Source organism: Eumetopias jubatus, unplaced genomic scaffold (assembly GCF_037043125.1).
Source record: "Eumetopias jubatus isolate StellerSeaLion01/CBP00866 unplaced genomic scaffold, mEumJub1_p1.0 scaffold_8, whole genome shotgun sequence".
Lineage (NCBI taxonomy): Eukaryota > Metazoa > Chordata > Mammalia > Carnivora > Otariidae > Eumetopias > Eumetopias jubatus.
Genome location: NW_028274814.1, coordinates 30,078,473 through 30,103,026, shown reverse-complemented (window position 1 = coordinate 30,103,026; position 24,554 = coordinate 30,078,473). Strand labels below are relative to the sequence as shown.

The 24,554-nt window shown below is 43.6% G+C and overlaps 1 protein-coding gene across 2 annotated transcripts in view; it reads left to right on the top strand.

The window, feature by feature from the left end:
* The window catches only part of TASOR2 (transcription activation suppressor family member 2), a 73,094-nt gene that overhangs the window by 42,750 nt on the left and 5,790 nt on the right, over positions 1 to 24,554 (top strand). The window contains exons 14-19 of one of the 2 annotated variants that reach the window (XM_028114624.2): positions 2,111 to 2,830; positions 6,425 to 6,670; positions 9,901 to 10,780; positions 12,414 to 12,843; positions 14,699 to 18,538; positions 24,336 to 24,461. In XM_028114624.2, coding sequence (XP_027970425.1) covers positions 2,111 to 2,830; positions 6,425 to 6,670; positions 9,901 to 10,780; positions 12,414 to 12,843; positions 14,699 to 18,538; positions 24,336 to 24,461 — 6,242 coding nt within the window. The remainder of the gene's footprint in view (positions 1 to 2,110; positions 2,831 to 6,424; positions 6,671 to 9,900; positions 10,781 to 12,413; positions 12,844 to 14,698; positions 18,539 to 24,335; positions 24,462 to 24,554) is intronic. The other variant, XM_028114625.2, reaches the window with a different exon arrangement.

The window sequence follows — 24,554 nt, the reverse complement described above, 5'->3', positions numbered from 1 at the left end:
TTATTTTTAAATGTACTTCCAGGGCGCCTGGGTGGCTCAGTTGGTTAAGCGACTGCCTTCGGCTCAGGTCATGATCATGGAGTCCCGGGATCGAGTCCCACATCGGGCTCCCTGCTCGGCGGGGAGTCTGCTTCTCCCTCTGACCCTCTTCCCTCTCGTGCTCTCTATCTCTCATTCTCTCTCTCTTGAATAAATAAATAAAATCTTAAAAAAAAAAATAAATGTACTTCCAGCCGAATGAGGAACACTGGTCCCCACACCACTCACAGTCCCACAGCACAGGGCTCCTAGCAGAGTGAACAGTGGATGGTTACACTACCGTGTTCACATCCTTCTCTGGATCCTTGAGATATTTTCTACATGGGTGCATTCAGAGGTTCAGAACTGTGGTGGTTTTAAATGCACACTTTGCTTAGCAGGCTTTAAAAGTTCCTTTTCATAAATTTATAATGATTTATTACAAATCATTCTGTTTCCACCTTTCTACCTACTTGAAATAATGAAGTCTAGAGAAATACAACTTGATTGTGAACTGTTAGTGTTATATGAGAACTTCTTTATATTTTTCCTTCACTTGTTACTTTTTTTTTAAGATTTTATTTATTTGAGAGAAAGCACGAGTGGGGGAGGAGGGGAGGGGAGAGGCAGACTACCCAGTAAGCAGGGAGCCCGATGTAGGACTCGATCCCAGGACCCTGGGATCATGAGCTGAAGGCAGACGCTTAACCGACTGAGCCACTCAGGCATCCCACTTGTTACTTTTTAAATGATGAACTGCTCAAAGAAAGGAATTTTTATTTTAATGTTTAGTCACATTTTCCTGTTTATCCATGTTTGCTCTTTTCCTTTTTGTAATACCGGCTCAAGGGCAAGTGTATTCAGCTAGGACTAACTTGGTGTTTCTTAATTTTGCAGTTACTTTTTCTTTAAAAAGAGTGGCATGACTCAGTTCAGTTCAGTAGACACCAGAGGCCGTTGTCATCTGTGGGTTGTGTTTTGGTTTTTTTTTTTTAAGATTTTATGTATTTATTTGACAGAGAGCACAAGTAGGCAGAGTGGCAGGGAGAAGCAGACTCCCTGCTGAGCAGGGAGTCCGATGTGGGGCTTGATCCCAGGACCCGGGGATCATGACCTGAGCCGAAAGCAGATGCTTAGCTGACTGAGCCACCCAGGCGCCCCATCTGTGGGGTTTTTTATCTAAGAGTTACTGATGCCTTACATTTTCTAGGACTTTATTACCCACTTCTCAGTGACCTGACCTTTTCTCTTTTTTCCCCCTCTTACTATTTTCCTTTATGTTATTGATTTGCTGAAAAATTAGCATTTCATTCAAAGAGTGAGCCAAGGAGAGAGAGTGGAACACAAGACTAGTTGGTTTAGTTACTTACTTTTTAAAAAATGTTTATTTAGTTTTTTAAAAGATTTTTATTTATTTGAGAGAGAGAACATGAGAGGGGAGAGGGTCAGAGGGAGAAGCAGACTCCCCGCCGAGCAGGGAGCCCGATGTGGGACTCGATCCTGGGACTTCAGGGTCATGACCTGAGCTGAAGGCAGTCGCTTAACCAACTGAGCCACCCAGGCGCCCCCAAAAAATGTTCATTTCATTTTAACACCAGTAGTTACCATGAGATTTAGGGGTTACTTAAAGGTTTTACTTTCTGCAGGTCATTTAGTTTGCATTGTTAACTTCTTTAAAAGAACTTGAAGTAAGTTAAATAAGGTACAGATAAGACCGATTTTTAAAAGCAGGAAATGAGCATTGAAAATACTTGAAAGCAAATCTGCGATGGTACCTGAGCTCATGCTGGGCTCCTGGTCAGATGAGGTGGAGTTGCCTTCCTCATTCTAACCCAGTGATTGCACTGGAATCACTCGTTTTTGGTTTGCGTGTGTGTGTGTGTGAGTGATTTCATGTAAATAGAGATATATATATTCATTAAAGGTACCCATAGGTCTTCTATTAATTGCCAGTTAGATTCCCATATGAAACACTACCATATTTAACCATCCCATGGTTTTGTAAACTACAGGATTTTCTTCCTGCATGTTTTTGTAGAATTAAAAAAAAAAGATAAAACTTGAAGTTTGAATGTATGTGTATATGTTTTAGGGCTGAAAGAATTGAAAGGTGAAGATGACATCTCATCGAAGGTGACACCTATTTTACCTGCCCTTAATTGTGCCCTGCTAGAAGCAAAGAAGTCATTTACTGAAGAAGGAGTGTGTCCAAACACATTAGTAAAGCATGGTTTCCAAGAACTGTACAAGGTAGACCAAGGCCCTTCACTGACTGCCGCTTCCCAAGATGGGATTCAAGAGACTACATTCTTTGGCCAACTGTCCGATGGCTTTGACTTGGTTCCTCCAGCAGAAAAGTGCCCTTCACAGTCTTTAACTCAGTTGAAGTCTTATTTTTCAGACCCTAGTGGGTATGTTTTGGAAGTGTCTACTGCGTTAGATTTATTGGCAGACCGTCCTCAGTCCCCTTGTATCTCAGATGGAATTTGTGACGCTGCATTTTCTTTAGTTATGACTCCAGATCCTGAATTTCTTGACTCAGAGGTAGAAGTAAGAAAAGAAACTGAAACCGAAAAGAATCCTGAAGAAATGTTTAAAGCCAGGCAGGGAGCTCTGGTTCCGTTAAGCGCAGCATCAAATCTGAGAGTTCAGCCTAAGAGAAAGGCAAGCATACCACCCGCCATGCAGAGTAAAAGGGTGAACTTGTGCCGCTCCTTCCCCAAAAGAAATCCTGCCGGAGCAAGCAAGGGTTCAGACTCTCCAGCAACTCTCAAATTAGTTAAAGGACCGTTCCCTCAGAAAAGAAAAAGAGGTAAGTACGATTTCTGTGGAGTATGAAATGAGCATTAGTAGTAGCTGTGGTACTGATTGTCGTGCCCCGAGCTGGGCAGTATCAGGTAGAAGTTTGCTAGAAATGCCAGTGTTTCTCTCCGGGTGCTTTGTCTATGTGCTAAAATTTGAGAAACACCGATCTAGATAGCAGATGAATATCAAGAAATAGGAAAAACTGTAAGATACTTCAAAAGCCCGCTCACCAAAGACTCGTAGTTCATTTGTAAAGTGCTTCCAACAGTCAGTCACTTGTTTACACTCCATTCTAAGCAATGGTGACTCAGGTGACCCAGTTTCTGAGCTATCCTTGGACACATAAGGGTGGAAGAAGAGGGTCTTCTAAAACCAGGCTCACCAGTAGCAGCAGGAAATGATAATCAATAGTGTGAACGTGTATAAAGAGGGAACTAAATCCCTGAACTCTCCAAACTTAAAGCAGTCTGGGGCAAAATTTCCCAAACTTTGTGTGTATCAAGAGTTTTTAAAAATAGTCACCTGGATCCTGCCGTAGACCTGTTCAAACAATGTCCAGTGGCCTAGAGACCTGTATATTGGAATGGTTCTACAGTTGGCCTTGTTGCCCCCTGTAAATTAAATGGGAATCAGTCTGGAGCCCATTAGTGCGTAGGCACATGCGCTGTGGCAAACAGCACCGCACACAGCATCATTTTGGCTTAGAGTCACCTTAGTTGTGTGGCGTGCACTTTGCTTAAAGGTAGGGAATCATATGCTCCGTGACCCCTTACAGAAGAGGTCAACCAACTGTGGCCAAAGGGTCCCTCAAGCACTTACCAGTTGTCTCTGGCTACTTCACACCTTGCTGGCAGAGGTGAGCAGCTGTGACTGAGGTCATGTGACCTTCAAAGCTAAAAATATGTCCTGGCATCCCGTCCCAGAAAAGGTTTGCTAACTGTGTGCATAATATTTTGAATTTAGAAATGTTGGTGCCTAAAGAGGAAAACATCAGGAATATGCAGATCCTCAGGATTCTAGATAATTAAGGCTTCACCCTGTGGCTTAACAGATAGTTATTTCTGGCTTATTATAGTTTGAGAAAAGCGATGTGTGTGTGCACACGCACATGCGTGTGAGAAGGATGGAAAGTGTGGCAGTATAAAGCAGTGAATCAGACTATACAACTACTTACAAATACATTCCAGGCCAGCCGTGTTGGTTTCTTCTATATATGAACCAGTTTACTTCAAGCTGTTAAATAATCTGTAATTCAACATACATGTTGTCACTGTTTCTCAAGTGTTTTTCATTTCATCCACTTTAAGAAATGCTTTATGTTATATTGTCCAGTGCATGCAAATATATACATGACTGAAACAAAAATTTCAAAAAACATTTACCTTAACTATACAATCTAGTATTTTCTATTCTGTTTCATTTAAGAAAGGATTCTGGTTGCAACTCATTAAATTTATTTTACAGTCTACCAGTGAATTGTGCCTACAACTTTAACATGGCATTGAGTGATGCAGATGATCCCTGAAGGATCGCCTTGTTCTGTGTTTCTGTTTCCCTCCCAGGACCTGGGTTGTGTCCAGTCTTCCTGCCCGCCTTTGCAGCTGCTAGGAGCCTCCCCTAGCTCTTGGTCCTCTTGTCTTATTTTCTTTCTCTTCTCAATTTAGTCTGAACTTTTCCTGCTTGATTTATATTTTGCCTTTTTTGTGCTAAAAATTTTAGAAAATAGAGTAGAATGAGAAGTCTTAAAAAACAAAATGCTGTGTTGCTTTATTACTTGTAATAGTTTAGTAGGAAGGAAAATAATTAGACCCAGGGAAGTGTACCACATAAAGAGATGCAAGAGCTTTAAAAAAAAAAAAACAAAAAAAAACAACACCCCTTTCTCAGACTCCCAAAAGAATGAGATGAAATTGGTCTATTTTCTACATTTCACTAGTAGTCATCACAGTTTATTAAACTAGTATCGTGTTTCCTTTTCTCAATTAGAAATACAGTTGATCCTTGAACAACGCAGGCATCAGGGGCGCCAACTGACCCCCCACACAGTGGAAAAATCTCTATAGCTTTTGTCTCCCCAAACTTAACTCCTGATAACCTTCTATTGACCAGGAGCTTACTGATAACACAAATCACTGATTGACACATACTCTGTATGTTTTATATATTATATACTGTATTCTTACAATTATGTAAGCTGAAGAAAAGAAAGTGCTATAAGAAGATCATAAGGGGCGGTGGCCCCTGGGTGGCTCAGTCGGTTAATCATCCAACTCTTGATTTCAGTTCAGGTCGTGGTCTCAGGGTCATGAGATCAAGCCCCACTCAGCGGGGAGTCTGCTGGAGATTCTCTCTCCTTCCTCTGCCCCTCCCCCCCACTTGTGCGCTCTCTCTCTCTCTCTCTCTCTCAAATAAAATCTTAAAAAAAAATCATAAGGGGGGGCGCCTGGATGGTGCAGTCGGTTATGTGTCTGACTCTTGATTTCAGCTCAGATCATGATCTCAGGGTTGTGGGATTAAACCCCACGTTGGGCTCTGCACTTAGTGCGGAGTCTGCTTAAGAAACTCTCTCCCTTTCCCTCTGCCCCCCATCCCCCCACTCAAGCATGCACATGCATGCACACTCTCCCAAATAATAAATCTTTAAAAAGAAAATCAAAAGGAAGATAATACATTTATAGTAGTGTACTTAGATTTATTAAAAGAAGTCCATTCAAACGTTGTTCAAGGGTCAACTGTAGTGTTTTCTGTATAACGTAATTGTATAATATCTGCCAACACTAATACGTGTGATATTTTTATTGATATCTTTGGTACTAAATTTTTTGGTGGAAACAGCTGAAAGTAAAAGTTTTCAAAGGGAACATTTATTAACTTTTTTTTTTTTAACTCTTAAAAGGTTGAAACGCTTTCTATTAAATTAGCAGGGTAGTCATGAGGTTTTTTTCTATGTACTTGCCTCCTAGCTGTTGGCTTCCATGTGAGAAGCAAAGCTGAGCACTTTGTATGAGACTTGTAGAAAATTACATCAGGTGGAGGCTTCTTCAGCAGACCTTCCTCTGCTCTGTAGAGACGATTTTTCCAGTGGTATTAAGACTCGTATATTTAGGAATAGTCACGTGAAACCAGAGGATGGCTCTTTATGAATACAGTCTCTTCTCTGCAGTGCGATTACAGTGTCATCTAATCACCTCATGGGAGCTGGGTTGCTTTTCCATAATTTGCATTCTCCATCCCCCAGTGCTGTGAACTACCATTGTCAGCCTTCACCTGCCTCATCAGTCAGGAAAGATTATGGAGAATTGTTTTTTCTTTAGTTAAGTCATGCCTTGTTTTTACAAAGTTATTACTCTGACATTCTTCTTCACCTGACAGGCTATATCCAACGCTTAGAAAGATCATGTTTTTATATTTATCTGAGACCTTTTAACTCATGCTTTGTTAAAAAAAAAAAATCTTTTGATGAAATACCCCAAATTTTATATTTTCTTCCCTGTTGTTAAAGTTACCCCTCCCCCCCGCAAAGAAACAGAAGAAGTCAAAGGAGAAGCTGTCACTGGTAAATATTTGAGCCCCGCCCCTTAAAACGGTGTGTTTTCTACAGAAGGCGCTGACATGCCGGCCGCACAGTTTGTACAGACAACCACATTGCATAGGAAAGAACAAGCAGCTCCCGTTTCTAAAGATGCTCCACTGGCAACGAATACTAAAAGGGCAAGGAAACAAGAGAAATCTCCAGTCAAAACTGTTCCAAGGGCTAAGCCACCCATGAAGAAATCTCCACAAAAGCAGAGGGTAAATCTAGTAAAAGGCAATCAGAATCCCAGAATCAGAAAGCAGCCACAACCTGGTAAGAAATGCTCTTCCTGTTGACTTAAACACCACAATGCAGGCTGATTGAGATCGCAAGATAGTATATTTGAAATAATCTAAGAACAGCTGAAATTTAGCAACAATTCCTGCTATTTCCTTGACTAACAGGACTAAGTAGGTGGGTTTCCTGTTGTAAATAAATCTGTTAAGTGCAGGTTCAGACCTTCACAAAGTAGACCCTACTTTTTAGTTTGCAGAAAGCCTGAACGTGAATGGTCTACAAGAGTGTCAGTGTAGAGAGGCTTCCTTATAAATAAATGCACACAGACAGTATCTGGCAATATTTTTCTGGGCCGTAATCAGTTAAGAAAGTAGAAGGTTAGAAGTTTATTTGTCCAAAAGGAGTTAGAAAGAGATCATTGAAGACACTCAGTAGTCCAGAACCCTGTGTTTGGTTTTAGAAGGCATTAGGTTAATTTTAAAAGCAGTTTTGCTTTCCTAGTTTTGCTACAGTGAATAATAAAGTTTAGTTACATGAACAAATGCCCAACTGCTCTAGTTCTGTATTTTCAACTGCTAGAGAGAAAGCCCCACCATCCCCACAGACTTCACCTCCCAAGCAAAGCTCACATCACGTCCACGTCCTGTCTCACTTTGCGTCCATGTGTGGGGGGGGGGGGAGGGGGCTTCTTCCAGCCTGAAGAGTCTCGGACCTCTCCATCTTCCATATTGAGGCCTGTGCGGTTGCATGTGTGTTGTTTTTCTTGTTAACAAAGATGTAATGTCCTGATACTTTGTATTCTTACAGTTTTCTGTCTAATCTACCTGATTCTTTCTCCCTCACCTATTTTTAGATTTTTAAAAAACCTCATGGTTAGTGGGAATTCAGAAAATACTGCTTTATTGGGTTGATGGTATTATGGATAAGAGTGGTTTTTTTCTAAGTTTCTTTAATGTTGTTTTATGACAGAAGGGTTTTTTTGGGTGTTTTGTTTTCAGTGAGTGACGATTTTTTAAGAGCTCGTCCTGTGATTCGAAAACCCAGTGTTGCAGTTTTGAGACACATACATACCAAATGCAAACTCTGCTGGTCTCTTGGGCGGTTCCTAAGGAGGCCTTACCCCACACCTCCTCGTTTCCCTCCTGCTGTTTCTCGTTCAGCGTGTCTCTGTCCTGCCACGTACTGTGTGCTTCCCCGCACACATCAGCCCGATTTCTGCTCTTGTGCACTTCCCCTCCACATTCTGCACAGCTAGTCCTGCCTCCCGATGCTCTCGTCTTCACTCAGCTCTCTGTTTCTTCATTTCCTCCTGGGTTTTTGAGAACACCGTAGAATCAAATTCGTACTCTTCTCTAATCATTTGATGTGTCTTGGTCCTGTCTTGAAAAATCAGCTTTCTGGGATTCTGGGTCCTGTCTTTTCCAGTGAATTTGTAAACATCATGAGCATAGATACACATATAAATGCCTTGTGTGCTGAGCTGTGTCATTTGAATTATTTGTACTGAATCGGTACAAATATTTGTAGACTAATGGATTAATGGGAGGAATGCAGTTGGGTATTGGCAGAAAAGTGCTCCCAGAAAATGAAAAGTTTCTAAAATATGTATTCAGAAATAGGCTGATTTGTATTGTAAATGTCTGTATATATTGTGCAGCCACATTCCTAGTTAAAATTTTAAGCTTGCCACCTTTTAAATGATCTCTTAATTTTTCTTTTATTTCTTAGTCCCCTATACTAATCTGTTTCATTTCTTATACTTAAAGAATTTAAGAAGGCTCATTTTTGTTACTGAAACTAGTGCTTTTCTGCCCTTTTTAAGGTTTTCAGTATAGCTTTTACTTATTGAACTCTACATTTTATATATATTTCATTTGGTGTTGTCTTATTTGTATTTTTTAAAAGAGATGATCAGTATTCTATTTTTAACTGATTGAGAACTTCCAACAAGTCAATAATTAAATGATTTAACTGAGACACATAATCTGTTAAAATGAAGCCTTTTTCTTAAGTGCAGTGTTCTTTATATTAGGCTTTACTCACAAGTGATACCCTGTGTAAGAGCCGTAATATTAATGACAATGGAATGAAATTAGTGTGAATAAACACATCAGAGATCACATAATGGATTTCGTGTTTCCAGTAGATCTGTGGGGCTGTTGACATATCTCTGCTTCGGGTCACTTTCACCTACCTAATCCCCTTGGATTTTGCTATTTTAAATAAAAAGTGGACAGTGGTTGATTACTCTTACCCTTCCCACCACACACACACACATTCTCATTCTGTTTGATGACCTCACAGGCCAGGGTTTTCTCTTGAAATGTATTAGTAGTCATTGGCCTTTACAGGAAGGTTAATAATTCATTTCACACCTGCTGCTGCTGTTATAAAGAACACAGTTGGCTTTTCTGTCCATGCACTTGCTGCAGGAAATTGTTGCCTAGTATTGTTGTGAACTCTGTCCTTCATGATAGCCGCCTCTAAGGAGGCCGGACTAACATCCTGAGAATGCACGTAGGCCACTGTAGAAGGTCGCTTTCTGCTCAAAGACAAATGGGTGGATTGGATCATCTACAGAAAGGAGAATTATCGGTAGACAAGGAGATTTGCACTTGCAGACAGAATGGAGAGGAAATGTTTTCAGTACAGAATTTAGAGTTTTAGAAGTTGATGAAATTGGTGATTCTGAATGAATAATCTATGACTCTTCTGATTTTTTTATTTGTATCATTACATATTCTAATGAAACATCAGTAAGGTTAAAAGTGTCTAGTTTGAACTTAGGTGATTTCTCTACAAAGCACTTGTTAAGGGACATGCTTTCTAAAAGTGTGTTAACATACTATAATATATACTTCAAACTTAGAAATTCTTATGTTTTCACTAGATTGTAAGCTCTCTGAGGGCAGGACTCCTGTTTTTTATTCTTGTTTTTTTTTCCCCTCTTTGTATATTTCTTTAGCTGATCAGTATACCTTGTGTGTAGTTCGGTACATGCCTTTTGAAAGGTGATTTCTTTTTAAATCAATATGCACACTCCTTAAGATTTGTTCCCATGGTAAACACATTATATTAGAACTGGCAGTTGGAAGAAACCTGACTGATAGTAAAGTTTAAATCTATAATCTATGTAACCTGTCCAGAGGTTCTTCTTGAGTATATTGACTTAACCATTGATTTTCACTAAGCCATAGTTGTAATATAGCAGAGAATTAAAATATATGGAAATCAAATGTTACATGTCTTTTTCTTTTATACTGAAGCAAAAGGAGAAACTGGTTCACAACTTCCATCAGAAATCTCATCAGTTGGTCAAGAGGATGTTATTAGCATAAATGCAACTCAGACGGAAGATATCTCGGTGGCTCAAAAAGATCTACCTGAAAACTCCATTGTCAACTGTGACTCCCAAGCCCTCAATTTGCTAGCTGACCTAGCATTAAGTGCTGCTACTTCTACCACACCACCATCTGAACCTAGGAACTTTCCCTGCGCTTCTGAATCACCACAAAATGATGTTTTGCTTTCTAAAGAACATTCTGTGTGCGGTACATCTGACCATGAGTATCACAGAGGAGTTAAAAATCAAAAAGGTGGACTGTTACCTAAGCCCTCCTCTGAGAAGAAGAGTAGTCCGGCGCCCGATTCCCCCGTCAGCCAAGAGGAGGAGAGCGTGGCTCCTGTCAGTCCGGCCCCCGTGGAAGCCGCATCAGCCCTTTCCGAGGAAACACTAGAAAGTAATGATGCAAGCCAAAGCTCTTTTGTTGCCGTGGAACATTCCTATGCCCTGCTCCTTGCGGAACATTCAAAGAAGCATCTACAGCAGAGAGGAACCTCCAGCCCTGCCTTCGCCAAGAACAGCCCCAAAGGCCCTGAGGCGGGGACCCCAGTGGGGAAAGTAATGCCATTCCGGCACCAGCAGAGCGCGTCCCCGCTGCAGAAGCTGTCCGAGGACCTGGTGCTCAAGCGCAGGAGCAGATTGCTGTCCTCCAGCCTGAAGGACTTTCACTGCTCTCATACTGTGTTCTGCTGTGACGGCTCCTTTAAGGTCACTTTCACATGTGACACAGAGTATGTGTTCAGCTTGGACAGCAAATATACCAACAACCCGCTGGAGAAAACTGTAATCCGAGCACTACATGGGTAAGTAGGAGTGACACTCCATGAAAACGGACGTGACTTTTGTGTTGAGATAAGCGCAGTGGGAAGGAATCCTTGTGCCAGACTTTGGACAAAGTGAAGTCCTGTGTGTGAATCCAGTAACTTAGTAATAATAACAGGCAGTCATGTTTACTGACAACTAAGAAAATGAGGCTGGTTTTGCCCCTGTCGGTGGTCACATGGAGACCTTTTGCAAGCTGACTTTAACCCTGTGAATGGCTTTCCATTTTGAGATGCTCCTACATAAGCCTTTGTGGTCTTTGAATTACAATATTTAAATGAGATCTTAATGTAAAATCGTGAGGTAGAGAAATAATGCTTTACAGCCTGAATTCCGGAAGAAACATTTCAAGAATTACTTCTAGCTTGTTAAGCTGGTCAGATTGTTCTGTGTGAGCAGGTTTACATGGGGTTGTTCTGTAAATCTTTAAGGGGCAAAGGCAGTAACAGCAGAGGGACTGAAGGCACAGGCTTTGGAGTATGGGCTGACCCAGGTTTTTAACGTAGGTTCTCCCACTTAACTAGCTTCTGTAACCTAGAAGAGGTTCCTGTTCTTTGGGGTAGTGCTTCTCAATCTTTACTGTCTGACAGCTTATTTAGAAATTTCATTCAAGTGCAGATTGTGACTCAAGTCTCTTTGGGGTGGGCCTCTGGGCCTCCGAGTCTACATTTCTAACAGATTTCCAGGTGAAGCCAGTGGAGCATGGCAGTCTGTGGGGAACCCTTTGAAGGATGGGTTAGTAATAGCTATAAGTGAGGTTGCTGTGTACTGGAGGGTTTTGCGCAGTGACTGGCACATACTAGTAAGTGGTAACCATTACTATTCCCAACGAGCGCTCACTGTAGGGAATGGCACTCAGCTTCCTCTTCGTGGAGTGTTTCACCTAGGAGCGACTCAATTGTGTCAGACTTTTCTCCGTGCTCCGGTTACAAGCTTGCACTAATGGGAGTGTCGACCTAACGTTTGCATCTACTCAGGACGGTCATTTCCATAGCCTTCATCCTGCTTACCTGAAGCCCAGCTCTGCAGCCCCTCTGACTCTTCACACTGCCACTCTCTGCTTTACTTTTGCCGGGCAAATGGCCTGAAATGTTTTCTCCCTGTGTGGTTTCAGATTTTCCAGGACTGTAATCTGAAAATAGTGTAGTTCTGCCAGAGATATTTTAATCTTCAGACTTTCCCGACTATTAGAAGAAACAGACAAAAATAGAAATGAGTTGGCCATACTTGGCAAAAATGAGGATTTGGGTGGTTGCTGGAGCCATTATTCACATAATAGGTATATTGTGTCCAGAGAGAGTTGGAGTGGAGTAAAAGAAAAATCCTAGACCAGGACCCCGGAGACCTCTGTTCGAGTCATGGCTCTACCGCGTAAGGGTTTCGTGATCTAAAAGAAATTACTTTTCAAAGCTCTGATTTTCAGTTCCCTCTTCTGCCTCTGTTAAGTGAGGGGATTAGATTCATTGTTATTTTTTGTTACATTAACTTCATTTTTATCTTATTCATTGTTTCAAGTTTGTGTATTTTTAATATAAAAATGAGCACATTTAAAACTAAGATTAGAATCACCAATTTCAGTGATTTTTTTCGCATGTTTTTTCTTTAAAATCTCAGGCCCTGGAACACTGACTTACCTGATAACGTGGAAGAAGTGAAGCTTTTACTTCATATGTGGGTAGCTCTGTTTTACAGCAATCAGAACAAAGTCATACGGTCATCCCGAAAAGTGGTAGAACACAGCAACCCAGCAAAATATGTGTCTATAAATAGCACATTAGAATCTTTTGAATTCAGTGAAATTGAGGAGTCCTCCAGTGTGGAAAGATGTTCTGTAGACCCTCTGTTGGAGACCAGTGAAACTCCCACAGGTCATGCTGCCGACATGTCCTTCCCTGACACTAACTCCTTGCTTCCCTTCATGAAACCACCACCCACAGGAGGCTTGGAATTCTGGGTACAGAATGAACAGAAAGAAATTTTTGCAGAAGAGGGTCATCCAGTTACCCCAGAAAGCCAGAATTTCATTTATTCTTGTAATAATGAGGTAAGTAAAGCTGAATACTGTATGTGCTGACATTTTTGAAGAAATTTCTTTTTTTTTCTTGATATGTAAAATCACATTCAAAACATGTCATTGGTTTCTTTTAGGAAGATGGATTCTCTGTGTAAAGGATTAATAATACCAAACACTTAGTCTCTCATTCTCTCTCTCAAATAAATGAAATCTTTAAAAAATTTAAAAAAAAAGAATAGAGTTTAGAAGACTTTGATTACTACCTGATAAAGTATTTTTTGTTTTAATCTGTAATCACCATCATCATTACTAATTCTAGGAATGGTGTTTTTGCAAATGTGAAACAGTATTAAGAAGTAGAAAGAGTATTAAAATTAATTTCTATAGCATATACTTAAGTTTTTTTCCATCATCTCCTTGGCTACTGTGCCCATACTTTAAAGGTGTGTGCACATGGACTATCCCCTGCTGCCTTCCCCACGTGGGCAAATAGATGTGACGAGAACTCCAGCACCATAGGCATTAGAAACCATTGGCATGTTGCTCTTAGTCATGTGTTTAAATTTGTGGGTTAATGAACTAAATAAGAAAAAAATAAAATAAGTTCTTTTTAAGTACCAGACTTTATGTTAAACATACTGCACTTCGCCAGTAGTAAAAAATATCCATCAATATAAACATAGGAAGTTGATGACAATTTGCATTTCACGAAGTCCACAGGCCTGGTGAGATTAGCAGCCACAGCATGATTGAAGGGTCACAGGAAAGTTTTCAGAATGACTCTTACCATCAAGACTTTTCTGTGCTTTGTGTCTGGCCAGTCATGTCCTCTTAAAACTCTTGAGTCTCCCCTCTACCCTGCCATTTATGTGGATCAGTGTCTTTCTTTGTTTAAGACAGAAGTCTTTTTAACAGATTTGAAACCCAGGTCCTGACTTTGAGTATGATCGCCTCAAGACGTGGCAGGAAATCTGTGACCATAATGTTCCAAATATTAACAGGTGTATGGTCAGTGATGGTCAGTCCATTTTACCATATTCTGGACAAGACCATGCTTCAGCCTTAAAACAGGCTGTTTATGAGGTCATCAGAATGTCCAGAGGTATTCCGCTAGTGTCTAGCCTATATCCTTCCTGCTTTGAAGCAATCCTTTGGGTTCGGCTTATTAATGCAAACTGCACTGTGTTTTCTGTTGTTCTTTTGAAAAGGAGGTACTATAATGAAAGAGTTACAAGCAAAGAAGATAGCTAAGGAGTGAGGGATCTTTACCGGAATGGAGATTGACGCGTTGGTGGTATAGTGGTGAGCATAGCTGCCTTCCAGAATGGAGATTGACACCCTCGAAAAACTGCTCATCAGTCATACTACAAGAGATCATAATTTACTCTTTCCTCATGGGAGTTCCAGATGACAGTGTATTTGTGGTCTGATTGAAAGCTGGTGTTTAAAATAAGTTATTCTTTGCTTTAAAAACTATCTTTTAATCTTACTGAAAAACACTTAAAACTGAGTCCTTTTTTCTCTAGTACTGCATTTCTGCATTAGGTGATGCTAGTTAGCAAACAGGCTGCATTTTCAGGTCTTTGCATTGTCACTGGTCTAGCCACTTTTCTTCCCAAAAGTCAATTAAAAAAAAAAAAATAGACTGTGCAGTTAAAGGCTTGAAACTCTCATTTGTGTGTATATTTAAAGAAAAATTCCTATTTTGGGCTGGGTTGTAAGTCTGCCTAAAAAGAGAGGGATTTGCTTGATTTCTACCCTGTGATATTCTTAAAGATTAAAAGATTCAAAAGAACAGACATTGATTCTTGTCCACTCTGTTCTTCACCATAAGTGATGTGAAAAAACTCTATTTGACTCTTGATTTTTCTTTTTGTCATTTCAGATAATGGGGGGTAAAGCCAAACAAGACCCATCAGATAAACTAGAGACTTCTAATCTTGGAAGTACCCAAACTAATGGACCTTCTGTTCCTAGTGAAGATAAAACCTTTGAGCCACTTGATAGCACAAGAGTGACTCACAATGATACTATCACACAAACCACATTCAGCAAGACTTACGATGGGCTCAGCAGTCAGTCGGTGACTTGTCAGAAGTCTGTGTACAGCACCCTTGAAAGCAAAGTTGATATTTTTCATGCAGCAGTGCAAACAAAAACTAGTGCTTTACAGGGCCTCATCCAGCAGAGCAGCCCCATGAGCAAAGAATGTCAGCCTTCATTGGAGAGTAAGGATGATACAGAGTATGTGATGATTAATCTGGAACCAGTTACATTCACTTTTGGAAAAAACACCTATGTACCAATACAGACAGAAGTTGCAAATAGAAGCGATGAACCTACAACCTTTAATACGGAGTTGATTAAGCAAGTGTCACCTGCTCCGAGTCTTAGACATCCTGTGTCATTTGAAAAGGCACAAACACAAGGCCTTAGGGATGTTCCCTCTCCAGCAATGTCCAAACAAAAAGGCACTAAGTACCTTTGTGCCTCCTCAGTTAGTAAAGAGACACTTGCAAAAGAAATGTGTTCGTGTTCGCTACAGAAAGAGATTCCTGCTCCAAGCTTATCATCACCATCTGATAATTCGAGGGTAGCTGAGGCGTTGTCATTAGTTAAAAGTTCTAATTATTCATCACCCAGGGAAGAAATGAAACTCACTCAAGAATTTTTCCTGCAGACTCAGAGTCTCCTTGGCATATCTTCGGAAGAAATCATAGAGCCATCCCAGGTTGAAGAAGTGGTCTCGGCATCTGCCTCCACCACTTTGGGAAGAAATGCCTCACATAACTGCATTCCGCCAAAGGGCGATACGGCAGGTAGCTCCTCGGAACCAGTGAGTGACAGGAGTGCTCTAAAGAGTGAACATAGGAATTTTGAACCCTTTGATTCAGCTTTTACCAAGCAAACCAGCCTCTCTGTGAGTAGAGAGGAGGCCAGCCTGGAGTTCTCCGAGGACGATTCTGACATTGACCTCACTCTCACAATATCGCCACCCACCAGCCCCAGAGAAGAGATGCCTGCGGGGGGACTAGAGCTGAGGCAGGAGGCCCCCGTGTCGAATCTGGAACTTCAGGATGCGACGGAAGAGATAATCAGGCCAGAAGAGGTGACTCTCCTAGAAAACCCAGAAGTGGATTCTGCTGATTTTACATCCGTATTCCCTACAGTGCCAGAGAAATCGTTAGAAAGTAAGGAGAGAAAAGGTGATAATTTACAAACAGTTACCTTAATACTTTCTAAAGAAACTTGCGCCCTTGAGATTGCAGAGGAAGTGAACGTTACCTCAGACTTTCCCTTTGCCTCTTTAATTGAAGAAGTGTCACCAGCTTCCAGTCCTGACCCTCAGGATCCGGTCGAAGCAGCACAGCCATCTCAGGCCTTGTCTCTGTGTAGTTTACAACTGGCCGATACACAGCGGGAGACAAATGCCAGATTCTCCCGGATCGAGTCGGTAGATTCGGCCTTCACGGAGAAAGGAAATTCTTTTGTTGGTCCTATCCATCCAGTGGGACAAGATAACCTAACTAGAGTCCAGCAAATGCAGCTTTCTGCTGAAATGCCACTAGTAGGAAGTAAGCATCCAGAAAGAAAAGATGGCCATTTGACCCTTCCTGGTAAAGTAACTGAGGAAATTGTCCCAGGGGAGCACGGTGAGGGTGAGGGTTTGTCTTTCTCAGAAAAGGTGCCATGCTGTGATACGGAGCTGGGCCAGCCTGCCCCAGCTGCCAGACACGGAGAGGACATCAAGCCTTCTCTAGAAAAATTGGCGACATCGGGAAATCCACTGCAGCCAGTTAGCGTACAGAACAGGAATTTAAGTCCTCTTGTCTTGGAGACCGGTGAACCTCCATTTAGTCCTAGAAAAATGACTGAAAATAAGTTTTTGGCAGACACATTTGTTTCTACAACTGCTCCAAGTGGTACAGTGAATGTGTCACTAAGACAGCCGACCAGCCCTAAAAGTATTAAAAATCTCTTTAGCAGTGATGTGAAGACGGATGAAGGCGTTTACGTGCAAGCTCAGTCCTTGAGCTCTGGCTCAGTTGGTGGAGCTGATACACGGACACACGGACACTCAAAGATCCCCAGACTTGCTTTTCCCTCAGATGGTGCTGCCTTACCCCACTGTCCCAGACCCACGAACACAGAAACCGGGTTCCAGACACAGGAAGTCTCAATAGTGGCCAGTTTGCTGAAGAATAGTGACACTGAGGCCAAATTCCATGAAGAAATCACAGATCTAGGAAGTGTTGACTCCCAGTCAAGCACCACATCTCCAAAAGGCAAACAAAAAACAATTCATGGGCTGCAAGATAGGGCAGTGTGTGAAACAAAAGATCTGCTGAACGCTGGGCTTTTCCCCATGTGTGTACCTGGGGATTCATACCATGAAACAGCCATCACCGGTGAAAATACCAGTAGAGAGCCCTGTGCTTCCGTCATTCCCCAGTCTTGTGCCCCTCTTGTTTGTGGAGTCTCTGAAGAGCAGACAGCAAATAAGGGCTCTGGTGAGGGGCTTAGAGCCGAGGAGGACTCGGGGACCGTGGGTGGAGACGTGGATGTCTGTGTGAATTCTGACATCCATTATGAGCCACTTTCTGGAGAGTCCGATCTAGACTCTTGGGACTGTAGAAATCCCAAATCAGAGGTAGAGGGTTCCTGCACTTTGAGGTATAGTCAAACCAAGAAAGAAGAAGATGCTTCAAAAGATGATTATGACTCTTTCCTGAGCCTAAATAACAGTGATAATGAAGAGTGGGGCTACTCTGCCCATGCCCCAGGGCTGGAGACGGGCATTGCTCCCAGACACTGGCTCGTTGGATTCAAGAAAGAAGACAGGTGTGTGCCATCTTATATCCAGATCCAAGACCTCCGTGGCATCCCCAGGACTTACGCTAATTTCACCGTAACTAGAGAGCTCACAGATACCACGAGAACTTTGCACAGCCTGAAGAGGCACCCCAATTTCACTGCAAAATGTGGCTTGCTCAGCTCCTGGACAAATACCTGGCAGGTGGCAGATGACCTCACCCAGAACACTTTAGATCTGGAGTATCTGCGTTTTGCACATAAGCTAAAACAAATTGTAAAGAAGGGCGATTCTCATCATTCTGCCTCCTCCACCAATGTCTTTCCAAAGGAGCCCCCTCTGACTGGTGCTGGAGCCTTCCCTCTGACAACAGTGCCCGAGTCCCCGGCTCTGCACCTTGCATCCCGCAGCAGAAGCCCCCTTGTGGTAACAGTGGTGCACTCAGGCTCCCGGCAGCAGGGCCCGCGCAGGACAGGCCACGCGCTCGGCAGTTTGGACAGTTCTTCCTTTTGGAAGGAGAGCTGTGGTCACAATAGAAATCATCTTGCAAATTCCGAAAGAAATCAGACTGTTTCATTCCACCTCAACAAACTGAAATATAACACTACTTTAAAAGAATCCCGGAACGATATTTCACTTATTCTCAATGAGTATGCTGAATTCAACAAGGTGATGATGAATAGCAACCCGGTCGTTTTCCCAGAGAAAGAGTCCACCATGGCTTCTGGAGAAGCCTCCTCCCGAGAGCTGTATTCCTCTTTCCCACGGGCAGCCTCCTATGAAGACATGATCACAGACCTGTGCACCAGTTTGCACGTCAAACTGAAGAGTGTGGTCCAAGAGGCCTGTAAGAGCCCCTTCCTGTTCTACGTCCTGGAGACCGAAGACCAGTCATTCTTTGTGAGAACAAAGGTACAGTGCCAGCTTACCCCTAGAACTTGCATGGTTCCGGTCGCTGTCTGACTTTGTCTTAGAGCTCGTACGTTTAGCGTTCACGGCTTCAGAGAGAAATCCTGACAGGAAGTGGCCTTTGAGTCTGACAGCTCCGACTTTATCTGCATATAAGTGTTCTGCGGAAATCCCAGACCCCATCGTTGGTCCCGCGTCATGTGTCACCTCTGCTTGTCGTGTCTATTTCCATCAGTCTGGAGTAGTTCCTCTGTCATGTGTCATTTTTGGTAACCTTGACAGTATTGAAGGATGCAGGCCGGTTATGTGAGTTTCCTTCAGTTTATGTGCATCTCCTGTTTCCTCATGATTTCGGCATTTTAGATGAAAATACCCACATGCGATGTTCTCCTCTTAGCGCACCGCGTCAACTTGTCCCACTCTCTGTATTAATTTCTTTCCCGTGAAGATGGTTTCTGCCAGGTTCCTCCACCTCCAGTGTAAAGTTAATAAATGTGCTGCAATTATTAATGGGTGGGGAGGGAGACTGGGATATGTAAAAATACCCTGTTCTGCGTCAGACTTTCACCCGCCCGAGTGACTCTCCGTTGACGGTTGCCTGAGGCGCTACTAATACGATAGTTGCTTGCGGGGGGGGGGGGGGGGGCTTCGATTCCATCCTTCCTTGTACGTTTATTAGTGGGTGTTCTGCAGGGTAGAGCTTTCCCTTCCCCCGCATACGCTTATTTATACCCCATGGGCCCCCATTCCATATAATTTTACTCAGAGTTACCATCCAGTCCCTCATCATTTTTTGTTCATTCTAAGTGTACTCCTGAACCCCCACCTCCCTCCCCTTTCCCTCCAGTGACCAGCAGTGTGTTCTGTGTGGTTCAGAGTCTGTTTCCTGGGTTTTCTCTCTCTCTTTTTCCCTTTGTTCTGTTTCTTCAACTCCACATATGAGTGAGATCCTATGGTCTTTGTCCTTCTCTGACTGACATTCCACTCAGCATGGCTCCATCCATGTCATTGAAAATGGCAAGAGTTCATTCTTTTTTATGGCTGAGTAATATTCCCGTGTGTGTGTGTGTGTGTGTACACGTACGTACATACATGTGTACACACACATCTTCTTTATCCATTCAGCAGTCAATGGATGCCTGGGCTGCTTCCGTAATTTATTATAGATAATGCTGCAATAAACGTAGGAGTACATATACCCCTTTGAATTAATGTTTTTGTATTCTTTGAGTAGATACCCAGTAGTGGGATTGCTGGATCGTAGGGTAGTTCTATTTTTAACTTTCTAAGGAACTGCCATACTGTTTGCAAAGTGGCCGCACCAGCTTGCATTCCCACCAACAGTGCACAGGGTTCCTTTTTCTCCACATCCTTGCCAGCACTTATTTCTTGTGGGGGTTTTTTAAAGGTTTTTTTTTTATTATTTAATTAATCTCCAGCACCCTATGTGGGGTTCAAACTCACAACCCCAAGATCAAGAATTGCGCAATCCTCCAACTGAGCCAGCCAGGCGCTCTTCTTGGGTTGTTGAGTTTAGCCATTCTGACAGGTGCAAGGTGGTATCTCATTATAGTTTTGATTTGCATTTCCCTGATGATCAGTGATGTTGAGCATCTTTTCATGTGTCTGTTAGCCATCTGTGTGTCTTTGGAGAAATGGCTGTTCATACCTTCGGCCTATTTTGTAATTGGATTATTTGTTTTTGGGGGTATTGAGTTTGATGAGTTCTTTATATATTTTGGATACTAACCCTTTATCAGAGATGTTATTTGCAAATATCTTCTCCCATTCAGTAGGTTGCCTTTTGGTTTTGTTGATTGTTTCCTTCATTGTGCAGAAGCTGTTTATTTTGATGTTGTCCCAATAGTTCACGTTTGCTTCTGTTTCCCTTGCCTCAGGAGACATGTCTAGTAAGAAGTTGTTATGGCCGATGTGAAAGAGGTTACTGCCTGTGCTCTGTGCTAGGATTTTTATGGTTTCAAAAGGTCTCACATTTAGGTCTTTCATCCACTTTGAATTTGTTTTTGTGTGTGGTGTAAGAAAGTGGTGCAGTTTTGTTCTTCTGCATATGGATGTCCAGTTTTCCCAAACCATTTGCTGAAGAGTCTTTTTTCCATTAGATATTCTTTTCTGTTTTGTCGAAGATTGATTATATAGTCGTGGGTTTATTTCCGGGTTTTCTGTTCTATTCCTTGTTCTATGTGTCTGTTTTTGTTTTTGTTTTTGTTTTTAAGATTTTATTTATTTATTTGACAGAGAGCGAGCGAGAGCGGGAACACAAGCAGGGGGAGAGGGAGAGGGAGAGGGAGAAGCAGGCTTTCCGCGGAGCAGGGAGCCCGATGCGGGGCTCGATCCCAGGACCCTGGGATCGCGACCCGAGCCGAAGGCAGACGCCCAACGACTGAGCCACCCAGGCGCCCCCTGTGTGTCTGTTTTTGTGCCAGTACTGTGTTGTTTTAGTCATTACTGTTTTGTAATATAACTTGAAATCTGGAAATGTGATGCCTCCGGTTTTGTTTTTCCTTTTCAAGATTGCTTTGGCTGTTCAGGGTCTCTTGTGTTTCCATAGATTCTTTGTTGTGGTTCTGTGAAAAATGCGGTTGGTATTTTGATAGGGATTGAATGAAATGTGTAGATTGCTTTGGGTCGTATGGACATTTCAGCAATATTTGTCTTGGTCCTTCATTATTTATGGTAATGCTCAGATTGTTCCAGACCCAGCCAGTGGGAGTCCTTCTGACAAGTCCCCATAACTGTTTGGATCCTTATCTCTCCCTTTGTGGTACAACTCCATGTTCTAGATTTATCTCCTATATTCCTTGACCCAGCCTTGTAGTCTGCCATTTCTCTAAGGAGCACTGATTCTTTAAGGGAAGAATAGCACTTGGAGTCAGTATCTGGGCGTTGGTTGAACTCCATGCCACTGGGTGTCACTGCCTCTTGGCCGTCGCAGCAGAGCCAGGACATCTACGGATATGTCTGTAAACCTGGAGTGGGTGCACATGCATCCCCAGGTCCGGTCCGGCACCAGGAGGCTTGTCCTTTGCCAGAGGAGCAGCGCTCCCCCCCCCGACCCCTCGACCCCCCGTCGCCCCAGTGTGTCAGAAAGCCGGCTCCCATCATCCCAGATGCCTCCGCCAGCCCGAGGAAGTCCCACTCCTGGCCTACAGCTCAGCCCTCGCCCAGCCCCCTCTTCACGGCCTGGGGCACCGACCCAGAGCTGGTCCCCAAACACGCCGCCTCCCTCAACCCTCTACACTCCCAGCAGGAGCCGGTTCAAAGGAGGAGGTCCTTAATATATGTTGGAGAGTCCCAGCGTGTAAGGGGAGGGGAAATGGTGCCTCTCCGTCACGTGGCGATCCTTCCAGCTAATGGGACAAGCAAAACACTCATAAAAGCACACAAATCAGTGTCAAATCGACAGGCCATGTAGCGGCGCGGGTGTTTGGACCTTGTTTTGAGGGCGGCAGGCCTCGTCAGGAAGGTCAGGGCCTTTTTCTTAAGGAAGCGATGCTGGCCTCTTGTGCAAGGTGTGCACAGCTAGACTAATACGTGTGTCGGTTCTTGGTGCTCGTCTAGATTTGTTCCAGAGTTCCCTATGTCAGCACTTCCAGGAAGTCCAGAGTGTCTGTCACGTGATGTCACTTGGCAAAACCACGAGTGTTGAATTACTAAGAGTAAACATGGGAAGAGGTTTGTGGCCGCCATCGTGGCAGAGCGGCGGTGGAGGAAGCCAGTTCTGCAAGTGTGAGGCCTCGGGGTGGGCGGGCAGCTGGGAGCACGCAGCGGGGTGGGGGGGGGGGGTGGGAGGCACAGGGAGCGCATCTGGAGGTGTGGACAGGGGACAGGTCCCCCTGAGGCCTGAGGCCTAGCCTGAGGTAGCGGGGAGGCCCTGAACACTACTTCTGAAAGATAAATAACATCGTGTTTGTGTTTGAGAGCAAACTCTTGGGCTTACGGTGTGGGGAATGGACTGGAAACGTGATGGCTAACAGGCTGGCGTGTGAGGCTGGAGTCAAACACATATTCTTCTCTAAGATCGCTGATGGCTCCTATTTTGTACCCTTTAAATATGATTTTAGATGATTTACAGTAACAGATTTTTATTCCCCATCAAGGATCCTTTGGTTTTCCAAGGTTTTCATAAACGGTTGCCAGGTCTGGCCCCCTAGCCGTGCCACCATCGTCTTTCCATTGCCACTTTGGTAAGCAGTGGAGTCGGAAAAAATGAAGCATTTTTTTAGGTGCTTGGCCTCCAAAAGTGACCTAAAAATTAATTTTTTTTTTTTTTTACCTTGAAGTTAATTTTGTTTGGCTGATTACATATAGCGTACCTTGAGTGGTACTGAAATAAGTCTGGGGTCGATGCAGTAGCATCAAAGCCACAGTGAGCAAAATACCCTCTTTCTGTTTGCCTCCATCTTCTCAGAAGCAACTGCACCAATCACACCCTTGGCGGAGCGCGGGGGATGCGGGTTTGTGTGCAGGAGGGAGAGCGGAGTAGCAGCGCTCAGTCCCTCGCAGCTGGAGAACCTGGAGACACCGCGCGGCGTCCAGGAGCGCACCTGTGTCTCATGATCCTTACTTATCATGTGGCCACTGTTTACGACAGAAAATAATAAATTTTGTGCAAAGATAAAACTAATCTTCAAGTGAGAAGGTGAACACGGTATAAAATCAGCTTCAGAATAAAGTACCATCAAGATAACCTAGAGCAAAATGTTTTCAAAACCTCAGAAAGCTACCCCGGACAAGCTTTCTGTCCTGGAGAGTCCTGAGGCATTCGGGGGAGATGGGACGTCAGGCCCCGTTTCTCTGTAAGACGAGGAAGCTCTGGGAGGTCCTTCCCTTCGTCCCTGCGGAAATTCAGAGTGTACAACAGAAAAGCCCCGACCCCACGGCATGTGGCGACAGTGTTGACGTCTCAGAAAATGTGTTCATTCAGGTGGTTTATTAGTAAATTAAGTCAGAGCTAAAGATTTATATTTAAATGTCTTAGTGGGCTCTTTGTTAAAACAGTTCTTCTCTGGAGGTGTTTCTTTGAAGATCCATTGCCGTGCATTTTGAGCGAAGAATTGAAATAAGCTTGGAGTTGTTTTGAGATCCAGGGGAGGTGGACACTGTACTTTTACAAAGGAAATAGCAAGTACTGGTCAGACATGGTGTTGCTGGCGCAAGGAGCAACATCAAGGTGTGCGCTGGAAACCTCCAGAAACCCTTCAGACAGAAGCTGTGTCCACATCACGAAGGGGGACGGAGCGAAGGAACGTCTTCTCGTGACGCACTGCAGCGGCCGGTCGGGCCTGTGCCGGGGGGGCCTGTCCCGCAGGCAGCGCAGGGCCGGCCGACCGCCTCTCCCTGCCGCGCCGGGGGCGCGTCCCGCAGCTCTCGTGACACTCCACGGGACGCGCAGGTATCATCTCCAAAAGCTCTAGAAACATTTTCACTGGAGGTGGCATTTTTAGAGGGAATATCTGCATCCCCAAGGTAACTGCCTCAGATCAGGTGAGAGTCCCGTGTCTGTGAGTTGGTCTGCTGCCGGCCACTGTCTGGACATAAAGCGTCGGTTATGAAGTGCTTCGCCTTTGCACACGAGTCTCTAAGTCCCGCTGTTCGCGACGGCCCCGAGCCATCACTGTGAGCCGCGAAAGCTCATTCAGAAGTAGGACTGCCTGCCGTTGATGGTGCCTGGTCCGGGTAGTTCGGGGACTGGGGTGCGCTTCTTGCTGTGCTCAGTGGACTGGGAGGCGTTCTGGGCAGACGCCCTTTCTGTAGTAATGCTTATTTCTAAATCTTCCAGAGTGTCCTGAGGAAAGGAGGCCATACGGAAATTGACCTGCAGCATTTCTGTCAAGGCTTTCACAGAGAGAATGACACGCTGCTAGTCGTCATCAGAAATGAAGATATAGCGTCACACCTGCATCAAGTACGTCTGCCCCTCTGTTTCTTACCAAGAAAGGTGTCCCGGGCATTTTCGGGGGTGTCCCGAGGGGGTCGTGGGGTACGAGCCACGAACGGG